The 20,189-nt window shown below is 34.0% G+C and overlaps 2 protein-coding genes and 1 non-coding gene across 4 annotated transcripts; 2 read left to right on the forward strand and 1 right to left on the reverse strand.

The window, feature by feature from the left end:
• Positions 1-2,925: 2,925 nt before the first annotated feature.
• LOC145608474 (UBP1-associated protein 2A-like) lies at positions 2,926-10,216 on the reverse strand. Its single transcript, XM_081664089.1, has 6 exons — positions 9,955-10,216; positions 6,650-6,770; positions 6,350-6,493; positions 4,861-5,057; positions 4,698-4,773; positions 2,926-3,746 (listed from the first exon to the last, which is right to left on the reverse strand). The coding sequence occupies exons 1-6, from the start codon at positions 10,086-10,088 to the stop codon at positions 3,387-3,389; spliced, it is 1,032 nt and encodes a 343-aa protein (XP_081520215.1). The 5' UTR covers positions 10,089-10,216; the 3' UTR covers positions 2,926-3,386.
• A 3,581-nt stretch (positions 10,217-13,797) lies between these two features.
• On the forward strand, positions 13,798-13,869 carry TRNAD-GUC (transfer RNA aspartic acid (anticodon GUC)). The gene has a single exon. It is a non-coding gene; the product is annotated as a tRNA-Asp (tRNA).
• Positions 13,870-13,941: 72 nt separating this feature from the next.
• LOC145608015 (peptidyl-tRNA hydrolase, mitochondrial-like) lies at positions 13,942-19,131 on the forward strand. 2 transcript variants are annotated; one of them, XM_081663617.1, is made up of 9 exons: positions 13,942-14,285; positions 14,901-14,985; positions 16,101-16,168; positions 16,268-16,318; positions 16,398-16,471; positions 17,208-17,266; positions 17,342-17,418; positions 18,640-18,757; positions 19,015-19,131. In XM_081663617.1, the coding sequence occupies exons 1-8, from the start codon at positions 14,001-14,003 to the stop codon at positions 18,751-18,753; spliced, it is 813 nt and encodes a 270-aa protein (XP_081519743.1). In that variant the 5' UTR covers positions 13,942-14,000; the 3' UTR covers positions 18,754-18,757; positions 19,015-19,131. The 2 variants fall into 2 exon arrangements, with proteins under 2 accessions (XP_081519743.1, XP_081519742.1); XM_081663616.1 differs by lacking the exon at positions 19,015-19,131 and having other exon boundaries at positions 18,640-18,976.
• The last annotated feature ends 1,058 nt before the right edge of the window (positions 19,132-20,189 follow it).

Below are 20,189 nucleotides of genomic sequence, written 5' to 3' on the forward strand. Positions count from 1 at the left end.
AATTGGAAGGAAATCGTGGGAAGAAAGAAGGAAATCGAGGGAAAACGAAAGTATGGGCCCATGATGACGTCATGTCGCACATAAGGTGGGAATTTGAAAACTTTTGGAAAAAACTAGGTGGTAAAATTAAAAAAAAAAAAAAAAAAAAAAAAAAAAAAAAAAAAAATTGAGGTGGTATTTTCAATTTGGGGAACAATAGTTGGTGATAATTATCATATTCCTTCATCTAAATATGTGATTAATCTTCTTCTAAACTCTCCCTCCTCTATTATTTTATCCTCATTCTCAAAACTTACTTTAGACCTTAAATTTCCTTTAAGTGATAACTTGTTTATACTCATTTAGATGAATTTTTCAACAAATTTTCCCTTTTTGGTGAAACTAGGGTTTATCTGTGTTCTTTATTATGAAGAGTTTTTCCTCCATTTATAGTTGGAAGTTAGTTGTTCTTACACCTATCCTCTTTTGGACACATGGTGTTTAAGCCCTAGTCAAGTTCTCTCCAACACATTTTGGCCTTCTCTCACTTCTAATTTTAAACTCATTTAGTTTCTTTCTATTAGCAATTCTTTATTCTTTATCTGCGTGTGTCAATGGATTGTTAATGGTGTTGATTCTAATACTTTGTAGTATATAAATCTCACTACTCCGTAGTATCCCATTTCCATTTGTTTTCTTTGTCTCTTGGTGACAACGTGAAAAATGTGCATCTATTCTACTCTAGGTAATTTTTCTTTTGTTTACACTATACATTCCCCATCATCCCCTTTTTGATATTAATTAATTACGGTCCTATTTTAATAAGCTCATGATATCAGGATTTTATTTCCATCATGATTAAGGGCCTGTTCAGATTGACTGAACTGAACTGAACTTATTAGAGCTGAATATTTTATGAGAGAAATTAGAACTGAACTGAACTATTGGAGCTAAGCTGAACTAAAAATAAGCTGAAGAGAACATACCCTAAGTGTCATCAGTTTAATCTTTACTATAATCTACAAAAATTGGTTTGGTTTCAATTAAAGATGGGCAACGGGTTGTGCTGTGCCGCCGCGTGCCGTGCCGCGGTGGTGGGCATGCCGTGCCGGCTCCGCGGCGGACCGTGACGTGCCTAAATTTGGCACACCCCAGCCCACGGCACGGCACGGCCCACGTGCCTGGCGGGCCGTGCCGTGCCAGGCCGCGGGCCAAACCGTGCCACTTTTTTAAAAAAAATAATAAATGTAAATAAAAAACGATATAATATATATTTTTTAGTACAACTTAATTTTATATAAATAATGTTATTAATTTATGTTAATTTTAATATATTTTGTTTTGAACAACTTATTTTAATTAAGGTTATATAAATTATTTATCTAATTATGTCTTAAGTTTATATAAATAATTTTATTAATTTAGCAAAAAAAAACAATACATGTAATAAAAAAAAATTACAAGTGCTGTGCCGACCCACGGGCTGACCACCGTGCCGCCCACCATGCCTCGTGCCATGCCCGTGCCGATTCCCAAATTTTTATTCACGGCATGGCCCACAGGTGGGCCGCCGTGCTGGCGACCGTGTCGGGCCGTGTCGGGCCCGTGCCCATCTTTAGTTTAAATGATTTGATGATATATACTTTGTAGTTTGTTTGTTTGTAATGAATATTGCCATTATCTGATTCTCCCACCAATCCCTATCTGCCATTTGCATTCTTAGCACCTTTGCACCTATCTGCTATGAACCCATGACCCCCACCTTTGTACTAGAGTTATGTTCTGCCGAGGAATTCTAGGACTCTAACTGTTAGAGTCATCTAACAGGGGTATTGTGGTAATTTTATTGTACATCTCATTGCTAAATATAAAAAAAATAACTGAAAAGCTAAGAAAAGGACGACAATGCAAGGACAACTTTATGATTATGCGAAAAGGTGAAATGGACAGCTCTTCCCAGCTCCACCCCAAATTCTTTTTTTTTTAAAAAAAAAATTATCAAATAGGAAACTCTTTCAAGGTAGTGTTCTTTGTTCTCCATTTCCTCAAATAGAGTCCAAAGCATGCTTGGGAAATTGGCGCCAAAGTTTATTGTAATTGCCTAATTGGTATCTAAAAGAATACCATCAACAACAAATAGAAAAAAAGGAATACCATAAAGGATACCATCAAGAGCTTTTGGTATCTAAAACAATACAATCAAGAATTGTTGAAGAATACCATCAACTCATCAAGGGCTGTTGGTATCTAAAAGAATACCATCAAGAAGTTCGTTGTTTCATGATTTATATTATCTAACAAATCGAAATACTTGGTATCTAAAATAATACTATCAATGACAAATAGAAAAAAAGGAATACCATCAAGGATTGTTGGAGAATACCATCAAGGGTTGTTGATATCTAAAACAATACCATCATGAATTGTTGGAGAATACCATCAACTCATCAAGGGTTGTTGGTATCTAAAAGATTACCATCAAGAAATTTGTTGGCATCATAAAAAATAACATCAACGGCAAAAGGTAGAACAAGATTATCACCAACGGTTTGTTCCCACCGTATTTTAGCCCCAAAATTTGTCACATGTTGAGAACTTCATTTGAGAAAATAGCAGAAAAAAGAACTCAATTTGCCAGAATTTTTTTTTTGAGAAATTAATTTTTGTTCTAAACTGAAAAAAAAGGGACATTTTTGGCCTATTACTCTAACAGTTAGAGTCTTAGAATTCCTCGTGTTCTGCCATCATCCCACAACAATTTATCAGAGCCGCAGAGGTAAGAATCTTTTTTTTTTTAAAAAAAATGGAGGGATGGTTAGTCCCTCCATCCCCCCCCCCCCCCAACATCCGCTCCATGTGACGGGGATTCGAACATCACCCCCCCTCTTATGATAGTAGGGGCTCCCCGGAGCACCATTGTTAAAAAAAAAATTATTAAGAGAAAAATAAAACAAGAAAATGCCCCTTTTATAATGCTTTCACTAGTACACTCAATTGTTGGACCACAAATTCACAAACATGGAGCATCTTCAACACTATGCTAGATTGCAAAATTAAATATTAAAAAAAAAAATCTTTTAACTCTTCCCCTAGACGTCTAACTAATAATAGTACAAGATACATTATATTCTTAGGATTCTAACCTATAAGGAAAGCCCTCAAAACTCCCCGGTATATTCTCTAAATCGCAATTATTACCGATGCTTCAATTAGCAAAAGGCATTTATACTCTGATTGAATCAAAATTATAACTTACTGCCTATAGATACAGAAGCGAACATACTGAAGTAGTCAAGAAGAGCAGATGATAGATGCAGAAATCCTCAATTCGGCTCAAGCATATACCAGACTGTAGAGAAAGCACGGAGATGTTCAAAGCTTGAATACCACACTGCAGCAGTATTTGATCATTGTTTCCCCATGTAATATGGGTAGCCCTGCATGCCAACGGGCATAGAAGGTGGCATTCCATAAGTGTCTTTTATGGGTGGTGGTGCATAGGAAATTTGGGAAGGTGGTGGTCCTTGAGGATATGGCCCTGGTGCCATTGCAGGTGGAGGTGCAGCTGCTGCTGGAGGACTAGCATAAGAGACCGGTGGGTATGATGGCATGTGTGGAGGGTAATTGTATCCAAGCGGTGCCTGTGGTTTCCCATGCTGTGCGTATCCACCTGCTGTAGGAGGGACCATAGGAGCTGCTGATGAGGGATATTGGTTTGCAGTTGTTTTGTTCTTTGTATCAGCATACTTCACTGTAATGTTCCGGCCCTGCATATAGCACAGAATATCATTTTGATGACTAGCAAGAAAGAATTCGACATTGAATGAAGCACAATAGGGTTTGATGCTGTTCAAGTCAAATACATATCAACTAAAGTCACCTATTACTGCAATAAATTCTAATTAACAAAGGTAATTAATGATGATGGAGCTCTCAACAAGCCATGAGCAATTCTTGGGCAAGACAATCTCACAATAACTTATTGTAACAAGTCATGTCGCATCGAGAAACAGATAAAGCCCCCTAGGTTCATTATACAAGTTTTTGCCAAAAGCAATTAACAGTTAGTTGATTGCCACTGATTCTCTCTAAAGTGCTAATAAGTAATAACTATACACAACACTTGTCAGTTGAAAAAGAATGGAGATAATGGGTTTAAAAATTTCATATACCGGAAGAAATCAATACAACACAAAAGCTTTTTTAGGAAACAGAACCCAAAGAGAAGGAAAAGTAATTTTGTACTCCAATGATAATAGTAAAATGCCACTTTTCTTGACATAGTTCGGTGAGACATATGTAAGCTAACTCCTACATCCTTCTTTCCAGTGAGCAATATAAAGAAGTACAAATTACTATTCCTGTAAAAGTTCAGGCTCCATGCAACATTACTAAATTAAGAACATGGTTGCACAAAGTTAGGGGAACAAACAGAAAGAGAAGGGCTTGGTGACTGTTGAGGCTGCTGAGCTAAAAACTAAAATAAATTTAATTTGACATTATCTTATATCCAAGAATGAGAAGGTGTTCAAAGGGCAAGTCCAGAATAATGTAGTAAAGCCTTCAGCTTTACAAAAATAAGTGGAATGCTTATGCAATAATGCTACTACAGCCCTGCAGTTTCAGCAAATAACACCTCTCACTGGAAGATCATGCATTTAGATTTTAAAGCAAAGAAGCAAACATAGAAAGACATGAAACTTTCAGATATCAATTACCCCTAGAGTTCTCTCAGGGTCATCAAGGGCCTTCTTCGCAGAATCAACTGTCTTGTATGTCACAAACCCAAAACCACTACAGAAGAAAAATAAAATGATTAGACATAAGAAACTGAAGCCTGCACAAAAGTAACTAAGAACAAAATCTTTAGATGAAGAATACCGAGACTTGTTTGTATCTTTGTCATACGCGACTGAACCTTCATCTATCTCACCATGCCTGCTGAAAAAACTGAGCAACATCTCAGTAGTGGTTTCTGGTGACAAACCTCCTATATAAAGTTTCCGCTGTGCTTGATCAGGTGCGGTGCTAGCACTGCTTAAGCCTTCACAAGCAAGGTTGCAGACAGTCAAGCGGCCCTGCAGTAATGACAAGCAGGAGAGCAAATGAAAGACTGAAAACATACAAATATATATATATATAATCTCCAGTCTCCACATGACACAACTTTTATGAAATAAGCAAAATTGGACTTTTTCGACAAGTCTTGTGTTTTAAACAAAGTAACCAACTCCCAACCAAATGAATGAATCCTTGAGGCCCTTGGGGTAATTTTGATAACCTTTACATGCCAGTGGAAAATACAACTGTGTGGCAACTGGCAAGACATTAATTTATGTAGTCTCTTAATACAATTTCTTTTATATTTTTTATTAATATGGTCAAGTAAAAGACTCTTAAAGAGAAGGACCTATGGCAGGAGCAATCCAGCTTCGAAAATGATAAGGGAAATCCTCAATACATGATACATAATATTTCTTCCATTTTCAAAAAAATAAAATAAAATAAAATAAAATAAAATTGCAGGCTCCTATGCGAACTTTGGCCATAAAAACTTGACTTATGTATAATTTAAAATTACATATAAATAATTCATACTAGAAAATACACATTGAAATAAATCTAAAAAACTCTCACATGAATTATAAAAAGTATCACATTTGTAAAAATATACAATCAAAGTCTGTAAAGTTTGGCCACCAAAAAACATATATTGCGATACAAAATGGAATAGAGAAAGCATATGTTATATCTCAGAACTTGAAAACAATTTCCTGAAGATGGGTCTTTCAAATTCTAAGTTCCAGTAGATGTTTATATAAAAGAAGCTAAGAAAATGTATTCCAATACAAACAATCAAACAAATATTACCAGAACTCCAACAACACCAAACACATTATCAGCCAAGAAAGTAATCTATAAAGGTTGTTGCAAGAATTTAAAATACACCCCCTATTATTCACACATACTCGAGGAAGAAGTCAGCCACAATCAATAGCTGACCACAAGTGGCAAGTTGTTGAATCAGTTGTTAGGTGGTTACCGCAAATTAAGGGGATTCTGTTATGAACTTATGTTGAAGAGTAAGCGGCATTGCGGCAAGGAGTAGGAGTATAAATAGGGGAAGGCTTGTAATAATATGGGAGTATATTGGAGAAAGTATTGAGTGGAAACACAACCTGGAGGAATCACACCCTCGAAGTGCGATGATATTAGCTTAAATTGATTAATTTCACTGCTTAGATAATACAGTGCAAGCCTACCCTTATAATCTTGCTTTATGTCTTATTTTCCTAATTGGTGCATTAGTTTCATTAATTAATCACAAAAAACCCAAAAACAGAATCTGAGTTGTAGCAGTTGTACTCACATCAATTAATTTGCTAGATGCCTTTAGAGCATCCTGAGCTGACTCCATATTTTTGTAAGTAATGAAGCCATAACCACGAGATTTGCCGGTTGCTTTGTCAGTGATCACAGCCCCTTCCTCAATATCTCCATGAACTGCAAATGCCTGAAAAGGAGAATTTTGAGCTTTACAAGCAACAGAACTAAATTAAAGGGAAATGGTACCTAAAAGCATTCATTCAAATGTTTCAATTCACCCAAACATGTAACTATCACCCATCATGACACGCACAACTGATCAGCAATCATACAACGCACTCACATCACACAAGGTTTCTGATGTAGTATTCCATGCCAAGCCACGAACAAATAGCTTTCTGTGAACAGGATCAGCACTTGCAAGACTCATAATTTCTCCTGCAACTGGAGAATATTTGGACCCTCTTCACGCCACACATGCAGGCAAACACACATGCACAAAGTCAATTTATTACACACAACTATAAGCGTAGATGTTCTACCATCACTGGCACAGACATATTAATTTTGGATTTGCTTGATCAGACTTATTGACATAGATTCACAATTTATAAAATGATATGCAGTAAGAGAATCTATTGAACAAGGAACCTATAGGCTGATACTAGTGCAATTTGTACCAAAAAATCTTCTCGATCCATGCTAGAAAATAAATTAAAAAAGAGGGGGGGAGGGGGTGTAGCAGTAAATGGATCTAGGAAATAAGGTGGACAATGACATAAATTGAGTCAATTCTCAAGCAGTAACTCAATACAACCAATTCAGGATATCAATCATCCACCTATTCTCTAAAACAATTATATGCATGCCCACCCTTAATATGTTACAACTTACAAGCATATAAAATCTCATAAAAGCACCTAGATAAGGGATTGAAAATTTGAGGCATGCAAACTTGAAATTTCTTCATATGTCTTTGCATTACCTGATCACATTCCATAATAAGTATCAAATAAAACTAATTAATTCCAGTAATGAAAACCTATGTCAGATTGTGTTCATCAAAGCTCACAAAAAAGAAAGATCAAGCCAGTTTTCCTCTTAAAGTCTCCATTGAGGAGCCAGACTCTTGAATTTTAACTTCCATGGCTGAGCTCGCCAACAAATGTAATCATATAATTCAATAAACTTTGCGAATCAAAATCATTAGCCATCACATCAATTGTTCATATACTACTCCTTAGTATCACTACCAGGATTTGAAAAGATCTAGTAAACTGATTAATAGCTCAAACTACATAAGCAGTATCAAGCCTGGTGGCTAGTATATAAGCACACATAAAGTTGAAGATAGTTGATGCAAGCAAAAACTGCTTCATTTAAATTTTGTCTCTTGCTTTTACTTTAAAGAGCAGTAATTGTAATTTAAGCTGTAGTGGCTTACAAAAAAAAAATTATTCAACATTTTTCAACCACACCGAATCTAAAGCAGATTTACGTGTTTTGTGAGAGCAATTGCACTATGCCCTCTCTATCTCAATATAAATCCATCAATAATATCTTCATTATTCAGGTAAATCTCTAATTGCGTAAAATTGTCCATTGCTGTCTTTAGACTTTTTATCTTCAAGTGTGATGACCAACAAACATATCATCCATAGTGCAAATATACAACCAGATCACTTAGGTTGGGCCATATCGTGAAGGATTCTCAATTGACCAAACCAAAATCACTTAGTTAAGTGCAGTGTTTTTCAAAAATCCACAATCTTGTTTAAATTACATGTTGCAACCCCATATCACCTTGCATTGAATGTCACATCCATGTTTCACTCAAAAGTTACTTGCGAGATTCCCCATGTATCCCCAAAAATGGCTTTTTGCCTCTACTAGTCTACACTAGCTATTATAAATTTATAATAGCTTACAGATGTTATTAAATCCTAGAATACTCAACAATGACACGATTCGCAATCAGCATATCATTTCCGTTTTTTGCAACACCATGACCGTTCCTGGCATTGCGACCTAAACAATGTGTTCGAACCATGATACAATCCAGATATAGCAAATTAATAATGAAGCATCCGTTGTTAAATATCTAAGTGAATTTAAATGATCAAAATATTACTATATACAACCACAATTGACTTTATAAGATGCAAATATCTTATTAAGATGTAACAAATATTCATGCCTTGAGAATTGAGATCATATTAATTTCTCGACAACCTACAAAAAACTAAAAAAGAGATTTCTTGTTTTTATCTAAAATCCCTTAATCTACTCCACATAGATTTAATATTCAACGTCACCCCGAAATATGTTACCTTCATGCCAACCTAATAAAAATGAAAATTCAAAGTATCAGCTAATTCAATGATAGCACGAATAAAAGGCTTCTTCACCAAAAGTGGCAAATACCTTAAAAGTCAATGCCCTCTCTAAGACTTCTTGGCCTATAGTGACAAATACCTTAAAAGTGACAAATAACTCAAGTTGGAGGCTTCTTCAACAAAAGTGACAAATACTAGGGTAAAAATTATTCCCTTGAATGCACATAATTCAACACTTCCAACCACAATTGATTCTATAAGATGCAAACATTTTAATCCATTTCTTAAGAGTTAACCATATTAATTTCTCAACAACCTACTAACAAGAAATCTCTTGTCTTTTATCCGAAATCCCTTAATCCACTCCACAAGCATAATTATCACACAAGGGTCCTTATCTCTTGTAGCATGGCTTCATACGGTCATACCACTTCTTGTGATGCTCATTTAACATAACTTCTTACCCAACTTCTGCTACATTTTGCTTGCACGTGATCTTAAATACATAATCAACAACGGTATTGCTAGCAATGAAATCTTAATTACACTTTAAAGCCAAGTATATTTCCTATTTATATAGACAGAGAAGATGGAAAGACAATTGAGACAAAAAGAACCAAATCATAACAAAAAAGAATGGCATATAGCCATATACTATATTTGCTCTTGACAGATAGCCCTACTATCACATTAGATACCGACTTCGAAAAGCCGGGCTTGCACTTAATAAGCTTAGACATGATCAAGATGAGAGCCTAAAGTGTCACATAACATCCCAACAGTACAACGCCCATTAGTTATAGACCTAAATCCACCATTTTAAGACACTGTTTAAACCAGCATATGACATACACATAATAAGCCTCAGACCAACTTTAGAGATATACTACTGCCTACTGGTTAAACCATGAAGCACTAAAACCCTAATTATTAAAAAAGCTTAAAGCTTATATGTATCAACATATTATAGTGTGCCCCTTAACATTCAATCTTTTCATAACCCAAAAAAACCCTATTAAACTGTACAATTAATTTTGGGCGTCACGTTACGAATGTCAACTAGCTTAATTGGTAAAGACTTCGGGATAATAGTACCCAAGCCGCGAAATCAAATTCCATCTACATCAATGTACGTATGGCTCTATATACAAGAAACGAAAACCCAATAACAACAGCTTAAACCTATACAATTCATATTCAATAAAACAAGAAATAACACCAAGCAAAACCCATTAAATTAAACAAATTAATAACACAAATCACTATCTCAAAATAAAAAGAAACTATTAAAATTAAGTAAAAAGAGTCTTACAACTTAGCAAGGAGATCAACCAACTGGGGTTTAGCAAGCGGTTCAAGCAAAGAACGAAGCTTTTCACCAGAAGCAGGAGAAATTTGACCATTTTCTTCAACATCATCAAGCTTTCTCTTCTTGATGTCCACCATCTTCTTCGCACGGCAAAGCTCTGCTTGTCTCGCTGAAGTCGGCGGCAGAGCGTGAATTTGGGGATAGAGAAGGAGAATGCGTAGTTTATTCCAGAGTTTGGCAGAAATTGAGTTTGATGTATTCTTGTGAAATTGTGTAACATTAAAATTAAGACCCTTTTTGTTGGGCCTTGTTTGAAATATACTATACCTATTGGACAATGAACCAGTTTATGGCTCAGCTAAGCGCGAGTCAGACGCAGCCGGGCATGAGCCACGAAGGTGTGGACTGCGTCGAGGGTAAGGTTAGGTGCATAACATAATGTGAAGTATTATGGGCATGGTCCTTAGCTTGAACTAAATGGATTCAATTGAACTATTATTGCAGTTAGACACATTTAGGGTCTGTTCTCTTACGTTGAAATTCAGTTCAGTTCAGCTGAATTCAGTTCAGTTCAGTTCAGCTCAATTCCTAATTTCCTTCTCTTATAAAATATTCATTTCAGTTCAGTTCAGTTCAGCTGAGTTCAGTTCAGTTCAGCTCAGTTCAGTTCAGCTAAGTTGAGTTCAGTCAATGAGAACAAGCCCTTAATATGGATTCTTATTTATGGACTTGTTAAGTCTTATTTTTGAGTCCATATTTGACATGAGTTTTGTGGCTTATAAGAAAAGTCTTATGAGCTATTCAAAAAAAAAAAAAAAAAAAAAAAAAAAAAAAAAAAGAGAAGTCTAATGAAATTATCTTGCTAGAGAATACGGAGTACTTGGGGCCTGTTCTCTTCAAATTATTTTCAGTTCAGTTCAGTTCTTAATTTCCTTTTCTCATAAAATATTTAGTTCAGTTTAGTTCAGCTCCAATAAGTTCAATTCAGCTCCAATAAGTTCAGTTCAGTCAATCAGAACAGACCCTTATTACTTAGCAATTGTGAAATAAAACACACGCACAAAATAGAGAGCTAAGTGAGGGTTACAAGAGTGCTTCCATTTCAAAAAAATTCAACATAAGTTTTAGAAATATCGCTTGTTTTCGAAAATTCAACGGTTGGATAATTTAGATAGCTTATTTATGACATCAAGAGTCTTATTTGGGACAATTGAATCGTCTTTTAAGCTTTGATTTGTTCAAAATTGTCACTGGACAACGTTGTTGTTTTTAGGTGAAATCTACTCTTTTCACTCTCTAATTTTAATCTCTTATTTGTTTGTTTGTTATTGTTGATGGGCTGTGAATCCATTGTAAACTTATTTGGGATTCTTTTTCCCTCAATTTATCAATAAGAGAAGTTAGAGTGGACTCCTTAAATATTCTTGTGATGTTTATTCTTCATGTCAAAGGGGTCTTCCACGTATAATTCTTGTGTGTTGATTGATATTGTTTCTTCCTAGTATTGTGCGGTGTTATTGTCGTTTTGATACAGTATTGTTGCTAATTTGGTTGTGTGATTTTAATGTGTAAGAATTTTGTGTTGATTGGATTGAATTTTTGGTTGACTGTCGTGTGTGTGACATTATGGGTGTCGTAGTGGCCTCCTTCCGATTCCTATAGCTTTTTCTAAGGCCCCATGTATTTCATCGGATATCTTTCATTATCCATCAATATGGTTATAAAAGTTAATATGTGAATTCTATACATTGAGAAATTCTAACAAAGTACTTACATAACTATGTTTAATTTATGTATAAAAGTATTGATTTTTGTTAAAGTAGCATTATTGTTAAACGTAAAATTAGGACATTTAAAGCAAAATCGAAGCGAATATTAGAATCAATCAATCAATAACATAATATTAAATCGGACACCAGAAATGACACGTGTCATTTCCTGGTTCTGTCATTTTCCCTCCAAAAGCTTTTTTTTTTTTTTTTTTTTTTTTGGTAAAAAATATCTCATACCTTATATAAATATTTCTCTATAATAATAGTTAAACTATATATATCAAATCTATCATTTGAATATATTTGAAAATAGAATATTTTACTCGTGTAGATAATAGGAAATATTCTATAGCAGTGAATATATCACAATCGTGTCAATTCCTTGAGCAATATTTTCCCTCCAAAAGCTTCTTCCCTTATTTAGAGAATATTTATATGATTTTATTTCTTCTATACATACACAATCAAATAAAATTATTATTCTAAATATGGTATACTTCGTATCTTTTCTTGCTAAAATATTTTTAAAGAAGTATAATATGATTTCCTATTTAGTCATCTAAGTTATTCTATATATAATCAACTAATTAATAAGTTTATTTTATTGTATATCATATTTGGCTGTAAAATAAATATTGTTTTTAAACAACTTATATTACATGTCTAATTCTAGAAATAAGTATTATCTCAATCAAATTTAATACTTCATAATATGGACGGAAGACATTAATAAATTGTTGAAAAATTAATACGAGTAATAAAATAAAATAAAAAGTTTATACTACTCCGTCAAGCACAAAATGCTACCTCCGTTTCATACTATTTGCAACGATTTGACATAAAGTAGGAAGGAAAAATGTTTAATCGTTACAAATAATATAAAATGGAGGTAGTATTACTTTTTTTTTTTCAGTGCAATTATTTGAGATAATTTTTATACTTTTAATAAAAAAAATTCCTATTAACTACTCCCTCAGTCCTTTAATTTTGGCTCCATTTGCTTTTTTGCGGTCTCGTAGGTGCACCTTTGACCGCATTTATCTTTAATTACGTATTAGTAAAAATTATACAAAATATATTATGAAACTATACATTACGACGAATCTAACAAGATCGTATACGGTAATGTTTTTGTGGTATAAATTAATGAGAATTGATGATCAAAGTTTTTAAAATTTGACCCTCAAAAAGCAAATGGAGCAAAAATAAAGGGACAAAAGGAGTATTACTAAACCATGTCACGTTGACGTCACTATAGTCCCTTTGACAGCTTCATAATAAAAAAATATTACCGCCTTATCTAAAGCTAACATTATCAAAGTATTTTCTTAAATAAAATTTGGTAATCATGCTTTTTTATTTAATGAGATGTAATTTAAATTTTGTGGAAAAAATAAAATAATTTCACTATTTTGTTTTCCCTAAAAGATTGATTTGACTATCGAGCTAAACTCTTCTCCTCTTTTTCATTTCATCTCATCTTAACCTATCTCATCTCCTATTTTGTTTGTAATTTTATCCACTTCCTACGTGCCATTGAATTAAGAATTGGAGTATCAAACATTATAATTACAGTAATTACGTATTATTTTAAAACTAATTTAATGACATACAACTTTACGCAAATTTTTTAGATTAAATCCGTGCATCGCACGGGCACTAACCTAGTTTAGAAGTATAGAGATGATCAATAGTCAAGTTTACAATTCTACCCAAAATAGCTGCCATTTTTGTGTTGGGCTTGACTTTTGAGCAATATACACTTATGTCTTAACCTAATAAAATCTAGCATGCTAAGGTTGAACTATTTGAGCCTAAATCAAAGGTAGATTAAAGGCTTGACTTTTTTGAAACCAAGATTAAAGGCTTGACTTGCAACTGTTGTAACTTGCAAGTATCTCGTCAAAAAAAAAAAAAAAAAAACTTGCAAGTATACTATATTCCTTGTATTTAACAAGTTGTTTTTCAAAATATTACTACACAAGCACCTAAATATTCGTGATTTTATATTCCTTGTATTTAACAAGTTGTTTTTCAAAATTAATTAGTTACAACTCAGATATTGTTTAATGAAGTCGTTGTAGTATAGTGGTAAGTATTCCCGCCTGTCACGCGGGTGACCCGGGTTCGATCCCCGGCAACGGCGATATTTTTTTTCGTTTTTTCTTTTTTTTTTTTCTTTTCTTCTTTATTTTCTAAACAACTTCGATTCTTCAAATCTTGTTTCAATAGATTGAATTTCATCTTCAATAAAACCCTAATTTCCCAAAAAAAGGTATGAACATTACCACAATTCCAATGCAAATCTCATCATCAGCTTTTAATTACTGCTATTTTCGTAGCAGTTGCAGTTGTTTTTTGTCCTCTTCAACATTTCGCAAAACCCTAAAATCCCCCACTTCGAATTGGAGAATGACCAATTTTGCTTGTTTATCTGCTGATTCTAATTCTGACGATGTTGCGACGTCGTTTTCCGTTGGTGCTCCTAAGCCTAAGCCTAAACCATGGCTTGTTGTTGGCCTTGGAAATCCTGGCAAAAAGTACAACGGCACTCGTCATAATGTATAATTTCTCTTCTAATTATACTGTAATTTCTCTATTTTTTGCTGAATTTTGTGATTTTATTTTTGGTGATTATTGTAATATTTGATGCAATATTATGTTAGAAAATTTCAGTTTTAGTGGGTTTGTTGGAGTGTAAAATTTGGGTGTTACTATTTTTTTTTCCTTTTATTGTTGATCAGAATTAATACTCTTGAAGCAGAATTGGGTACATGTGTGATTAAAAAAAAAATTGGCTGTGATATTTCAATGTTTTTAAGTTTGAGTTTTAGAAATTGAATATCGTGTTACCAATTTAATCAAAAATAATATATAGGTTGGAGTTAGGGAACATTTCATGCATTGAAATGTAATTAGGAGAAACCTTTCATATCATCCAGCATTTTGGTTTTACCTCGTGTGTGGCGAAGAAGCACGTTTCGAAGTTTAATGGAGTTTGATTTTTCCTACAACGCATATGCATGACTAGCAAGATACTGTGTTTAATATGAATTATCCTAATATTCAATCTTCATTAATTGTAGAATGTGCTATGATTTTGGTCTTGCTGAGTTGGATCTTGGATTTGATTTATCTACAGAGGTAGTGAATGTGTTCCTTTCCACTATTCTACAGGTTGGATTCGAGATGGTAGACGCCATTGCAGAAGCAGAGGGAATTTCAATGAATAGTGTATCTTTTAAAGCTATGTTTGGGAAAGGTACTCTTGCCCTCTGTTTTAGTTTAAACATTCTCAAGTAACATAGAGGATATTATAGCGCCATAGCGGAAGAGCATTGAATTAGGATGGCAAATGGGCACGAGCTTTAGTTGGTATCAAACTATCTATTAACAGCTTGCCTTTTCTCAGGATTCTGCGAATTTGTCAATGTTGTGCGAAAGGGTTACAAATTTACCTAATGTTAAAGCAAAATAGTATGAATGTATACATCCCTATTCCCTAATAATAAACACTACTAAATGATCTAGAAAACATACTCTTTCTGCCCCCATACTAGTTATGCTATTTATGGTTTAAAATCGATGTGTATACTTTCATCTAGTTTGCCTATCCATTCAAGTCAATTGGCAGAGAGACCAATTTTGATTCTTGGCGCACTATTCTGTCAACAAACAAATTGTCTCCTGCTCACCGTGTCAAGGAATTGAGCTGCTCAATTGAAGCTGGTCAAAGTGAAAGCTTGGTTGCAAAATTTTTAATTGAAGCAAGTGAAAGTTGGAGCTTGGTTGCATAGTCAGCCCACTAATCATCCATACTAGACATACGTTTTGTTTGTTCCGTCAGAGTATAGTATATATATTATATAAACTACCTTTGTTCTCATTCAATGAATGATGATAGGTGGAGTAAATAAGTGAGGTTCTTAGTAACTAAATGGACTTCAAAATGCAAATTGTTAGGATTGTGGGAAGAAACGTCATTAGAATAGGGTTTAGCAGCCAAGGTTGTCGAAGAGTGGTGAGGGAGAGAGGGGCTTTTAAGGAAATTATTTACGATAGAAATTTATATGTGAATTGCAAATATAATTTGTATTTTTAAAAATTATTATTGACTACTTTTTAACTTTTCGTATAGTTTAATCTCCTAGTCTCCTACATCCCCCTCCCAAAATATTAGTCCCCATTTACATTTGCAACTTACCAATATTATGATTCATCAATTTTTGAAGGCACCTAATGGAACAGATTTACAGATATATTTGAAATGACCGTCATAAACAAGGAATAATTGTTGATGTTAATTTTTTCTTGGACTTCTTAACTTTTGCTTTTCGTGTTGTTTTTTAATTGAAATAATTTAATTGTGTTTATCAGGTTACATTGGAAAAGTTCCAGTTATCCTTTCCAAGCCACAAACTTTTATGAATGTCAGTGGTGAGTCTGTAAGTAGCTTATCTTGATATATTTATTTAAAAGCTAAATTATTAACTCTGTTATATGTTACATTTGGTGGTAACTAAACTCTGAAAAATTTTATGAAGGTTGGTCCTATGGTTTCATATTATAAGATCCCATTGAACCAAGTATTAGTGGTAATATACTACTCATATACTCAATCTATTTTCAAAATCTTGAGCCTCATATTTAAATAGATGTATGACTATCTTGCAGATATACGATGATTTGGATTTGCCTTTTGCAAGATTGAGGCTATTGCCCAAGGGTGGTCATGGAGGACACAATGGGTATTTACCTTCTAGCACTTCCTTTGTTATACTTTTGCCGTTTCGAATTACTCGCTACACTTTCTATTTGAGGATGTTTCAAATTACTTGCTACACTTCTTCTTTGGGCAAAAAACTCTATGCATCTCTCTCCTCTCACGGGGGCCCTCTTTTTTTTTTTTTTTTTTTAATTCATTTATTTTATTTCTCTCTCTCTTTTTTCTCCAAAAATTGCCTAGGGGTCTTCCATTTTAGAAGTGTAAAGAGTAATTCGGAACGGAGGAAGTATGTTGTTGGGTGCTTTTGATGCTATGATATTCAAAATTTTGACATGTTTTACATGCGAAGTCAATTTTTTCCCTTTAAGTTACTCACCCAAACTCTTAGGGGCTAGGAACCACGTCAAACTTAGCTCACCACTCTACGTAGTTGGTCACTTGGAGTCTTGGACTTACCTAATGGAAAAGAATGTAGTATTATTTGTCAACACTTTGGCCAAAAACTTCTTTATTTTTGGATTATATAGAATATATACTAACATGAACTGGTAACTTATGGGACTCGGATAAAACTCTCAAGTAGTTTCTGACCTTTTGAAACTGTATTTAGTCAAGCTTATTAGTCTCGTCGGCATGCTAAAATTTTAGCTTTATGTTGGTGAAACATGAAGATTGACTCATAAAGTTTATTAGTTTATGAACAATGATGTGAGGAAGGTTGTGTGTGACTGTTGATTTAATGTGCTTGTGCCTTGTAGGATGAGGAGTATCATTGATCATTTCAAAGGAAATCGTGACTTTCCTCGTTTAAGGATAGGTACAAATTAAGAATGAAACATCTATTTTTGTTTTATCCTTTTTTTGTTCATGTCAATAATCTGAGTAAATTTAGGTATTGGGAGGCCTCCTGGAAAGATGGATCCTGCAAGCTTTGTTCTTCGTCCATTCAACAAACAAGAACGTGAAGAGGTGAAAGTCTGCTTTCTTTTTATTTTGCAAGTTGTTACCACATCTATTTGAACTACACATGTACAACGTAGCCCTTCTTTACACACTTTTGAAGCTGCAATATGGAAATAATCCTTGACCATGAACTCTTGCCTTCCTTTTTTACGTCACCTTAGTCCTTGTTGGACTATACAAAGTAACTTTTTGGGCCGAGCAATCAATCTGAGCCTTATAATTTCCTAACCAGTCCATTCCCAAAATGACATCCAATTCTTGTAAAGTCAATTTTATTTATTCATTTTCTTAAACTTTGTGTCATTTTGATATGGAACAACTATTAAAAAACGGAGGGAGTATTAGATAAGAACATGTAATTACTATAAAAGCAACTATCATGAGTTCGATTTAGATCAGAAGAGGCGAACTAACATAGCCTAAGATCATTGTAAATCAATCAGTGTTTGGTTGTCATGTAATCGAGGTTTGCAATGCATCACATTACATGATATAATCTAAAATGTATAAGTTTGAGATTCATCCATGAAGTTTAGATGATTAGAAATTTAGAACATATGAGTTGGTAGTATTTGAATTTTGAAAGGAAGAAAAAGAGGGGTTGTTTGGAGGATAGGTGCAGAATCATGGTGATGAAGTTTTGGAAGCCACTAGCTCCTACCTTATGATTTTTGTATTTATGGAAACCGTAACAAACTTTATATAATGTGTATGGACAAAATAATTCCTCCCTTGTTCATCTCATCTTCTATTGTCTTTGTAGTAGAGTTGGTTTGTGGGCCTGTTAAGTTTGGAGTTTTGGACTTTCCCACAGGATAACAACTTATAGGAAAATGGTGGTTTGCCCAAATGTCTGTAGTGTGTTTAGTATGGTTGTATATATGCTCTAAATTGCATCTAGGCTTAGTGAGTATACTTTTCAGGCGGAGAAATTTACCTTTTTGTTCTAATATTTGGGAATTTGTTATAAAGTCAAATTTGGTTCCATCTCAATTTTTGAGCTTTAAAAACTTGAAAAAGCTCCATGAGGAGCTCTCAATGAAACCAAACTTAACTACATGATTGGTATTTTTAGTGCTATGATAGCTACAGTACTGAGCTAAATCTTCAACAACTAGTTAGAACTTTGATCCTTTGGTTACGATTCTTATTGCATGTGGTGTGGCAATCAACATTACTGGATAATGGGATATTTTTATCAGTGGCTGATTTTTTGGTTGTGTGCAGTTGGACTTGACATTGCAAGGTGGATTGGAGGCCATTCGGATACTTTTGCTAGAAGGTTTTAATAAAAGTGCAACATTTGTGAATACTACAAAGCGCCTGGAACAACTTAGTTGATCAAGTATATTATCAACCATTTTTTACTTTATACATCTCCATTGGTAACTGTCAATATATCTTCATTGATGATTTGATGATATCATTCAAATTTGAACCTCTAGGTGTAATTCACACTATAAACATTTTCTATAATCTTGTCTGATTTTTAGTTTGTTCTTTGAGGGCCACAACAGGTCATATTTGTTTGAACCTTGAGTTAATTGGCTTTGGTTTCTTGTTTTGTTACTGAAGTACTTACATTTAGGAATTTCCTGTCAGGCTTGTTGTTGAAGAAACCAGTTTCATAATCATATATGGCTGCCTATGTTCTCCCTCTTCAGCTCTTTCGGCATTAGGTTTTTTTCTCCTCTAATTGATTGATAATTATCCTCCGTGATCTCATTTTTAATTTGCCATAGCTAACATATATCGGCTCATATGCTTGGCTTTTAGTTGTTAAGTCATGTGTACATTGATCTGACTTGGATCGATTTTACTGATATTGGGTAGGAATTACCTGCCCCAAATTGTTTCCAGTGCGACTGCCCTAGTACAGACCCTGATCCATGATCAGCTTTTAACTTGCCAATAAGTAGGTGGGGTGTTTGTGTTATTCAATTTCGGTCCCAAGTCAGTTGAGTAGCGTTGGAGGATTTTAGTGCAACATGCAGCTTAATCATGCAAATTATTTGGGTGTACCGTACACCCGAGTGTATGTAACAAATTCTACATCCTTATCCCTCAGTAATTAACCCCCAAACAACTCTTTTCCTCATTCATCTCTCTCTTGATTCACTTTTAACCCCTCTTTGTCTCGTTATCCTCCTCTTTCTTCATTTTCTCTTTCACTCTCTCTCATGGTTGGTGGCAAAATTCGATCCCTTTGACGGTGAACAGCCGATCAAGGACCTGAACGCGGTAGCTATATAAAGAACCATCACTCAACTCTTTCATTCACTACATATGATTTCATCAACTTTCTCCTTCATCTACTATACGAAAATTTAAGTGCATGCAACAATAATAATAATGTCATTATCAACCTAGCTAAAAATGTTTCTTTAAACCGAATATTTGGGATAAACAAAAGGAATTATAAAAGTAAAAGCAAAAAAATATCAATATTTGATGCTCTACCAATTCGCCGCTTTCTTCACTATCACTACTCATCATGTGGATTACTCCCATAATATATAGCGTAATTACGTAAACTTCCATTAACAAACAATTAATTAATATAATATGTGGAACTTTAAAGGACCATTTTGTAATTTTGAATTTAAATTAAATTAGTGATGACATTTTGGCAGTGTATTCAACTCTTGTAATGTCCAACGTCGACATCGCAACTTGTGTTCATTTTTTTTGATTGTGACTTCGATTGATCACTTCTCTATAAGACAAAAAATAGCAAGGAATATTAATTTTTAATTAGTATTAATTAATCTAAGAAA

The sequence above is a fragment of the Chenopodium album genome, chromosome 23 (genome assembly GCF_948465745.1).
Source record: "Chenopodium album chromosome 23, dcCheAlbu1.1, whole genome shotgun sequence".
Taxonomy (NCBI): Eukaryota; Viridiplantae; Streptophyta; class Magnoliopsida; order Caryophyllales; family Amaranthaceae; genus Chenopodium; species Chenopodium album.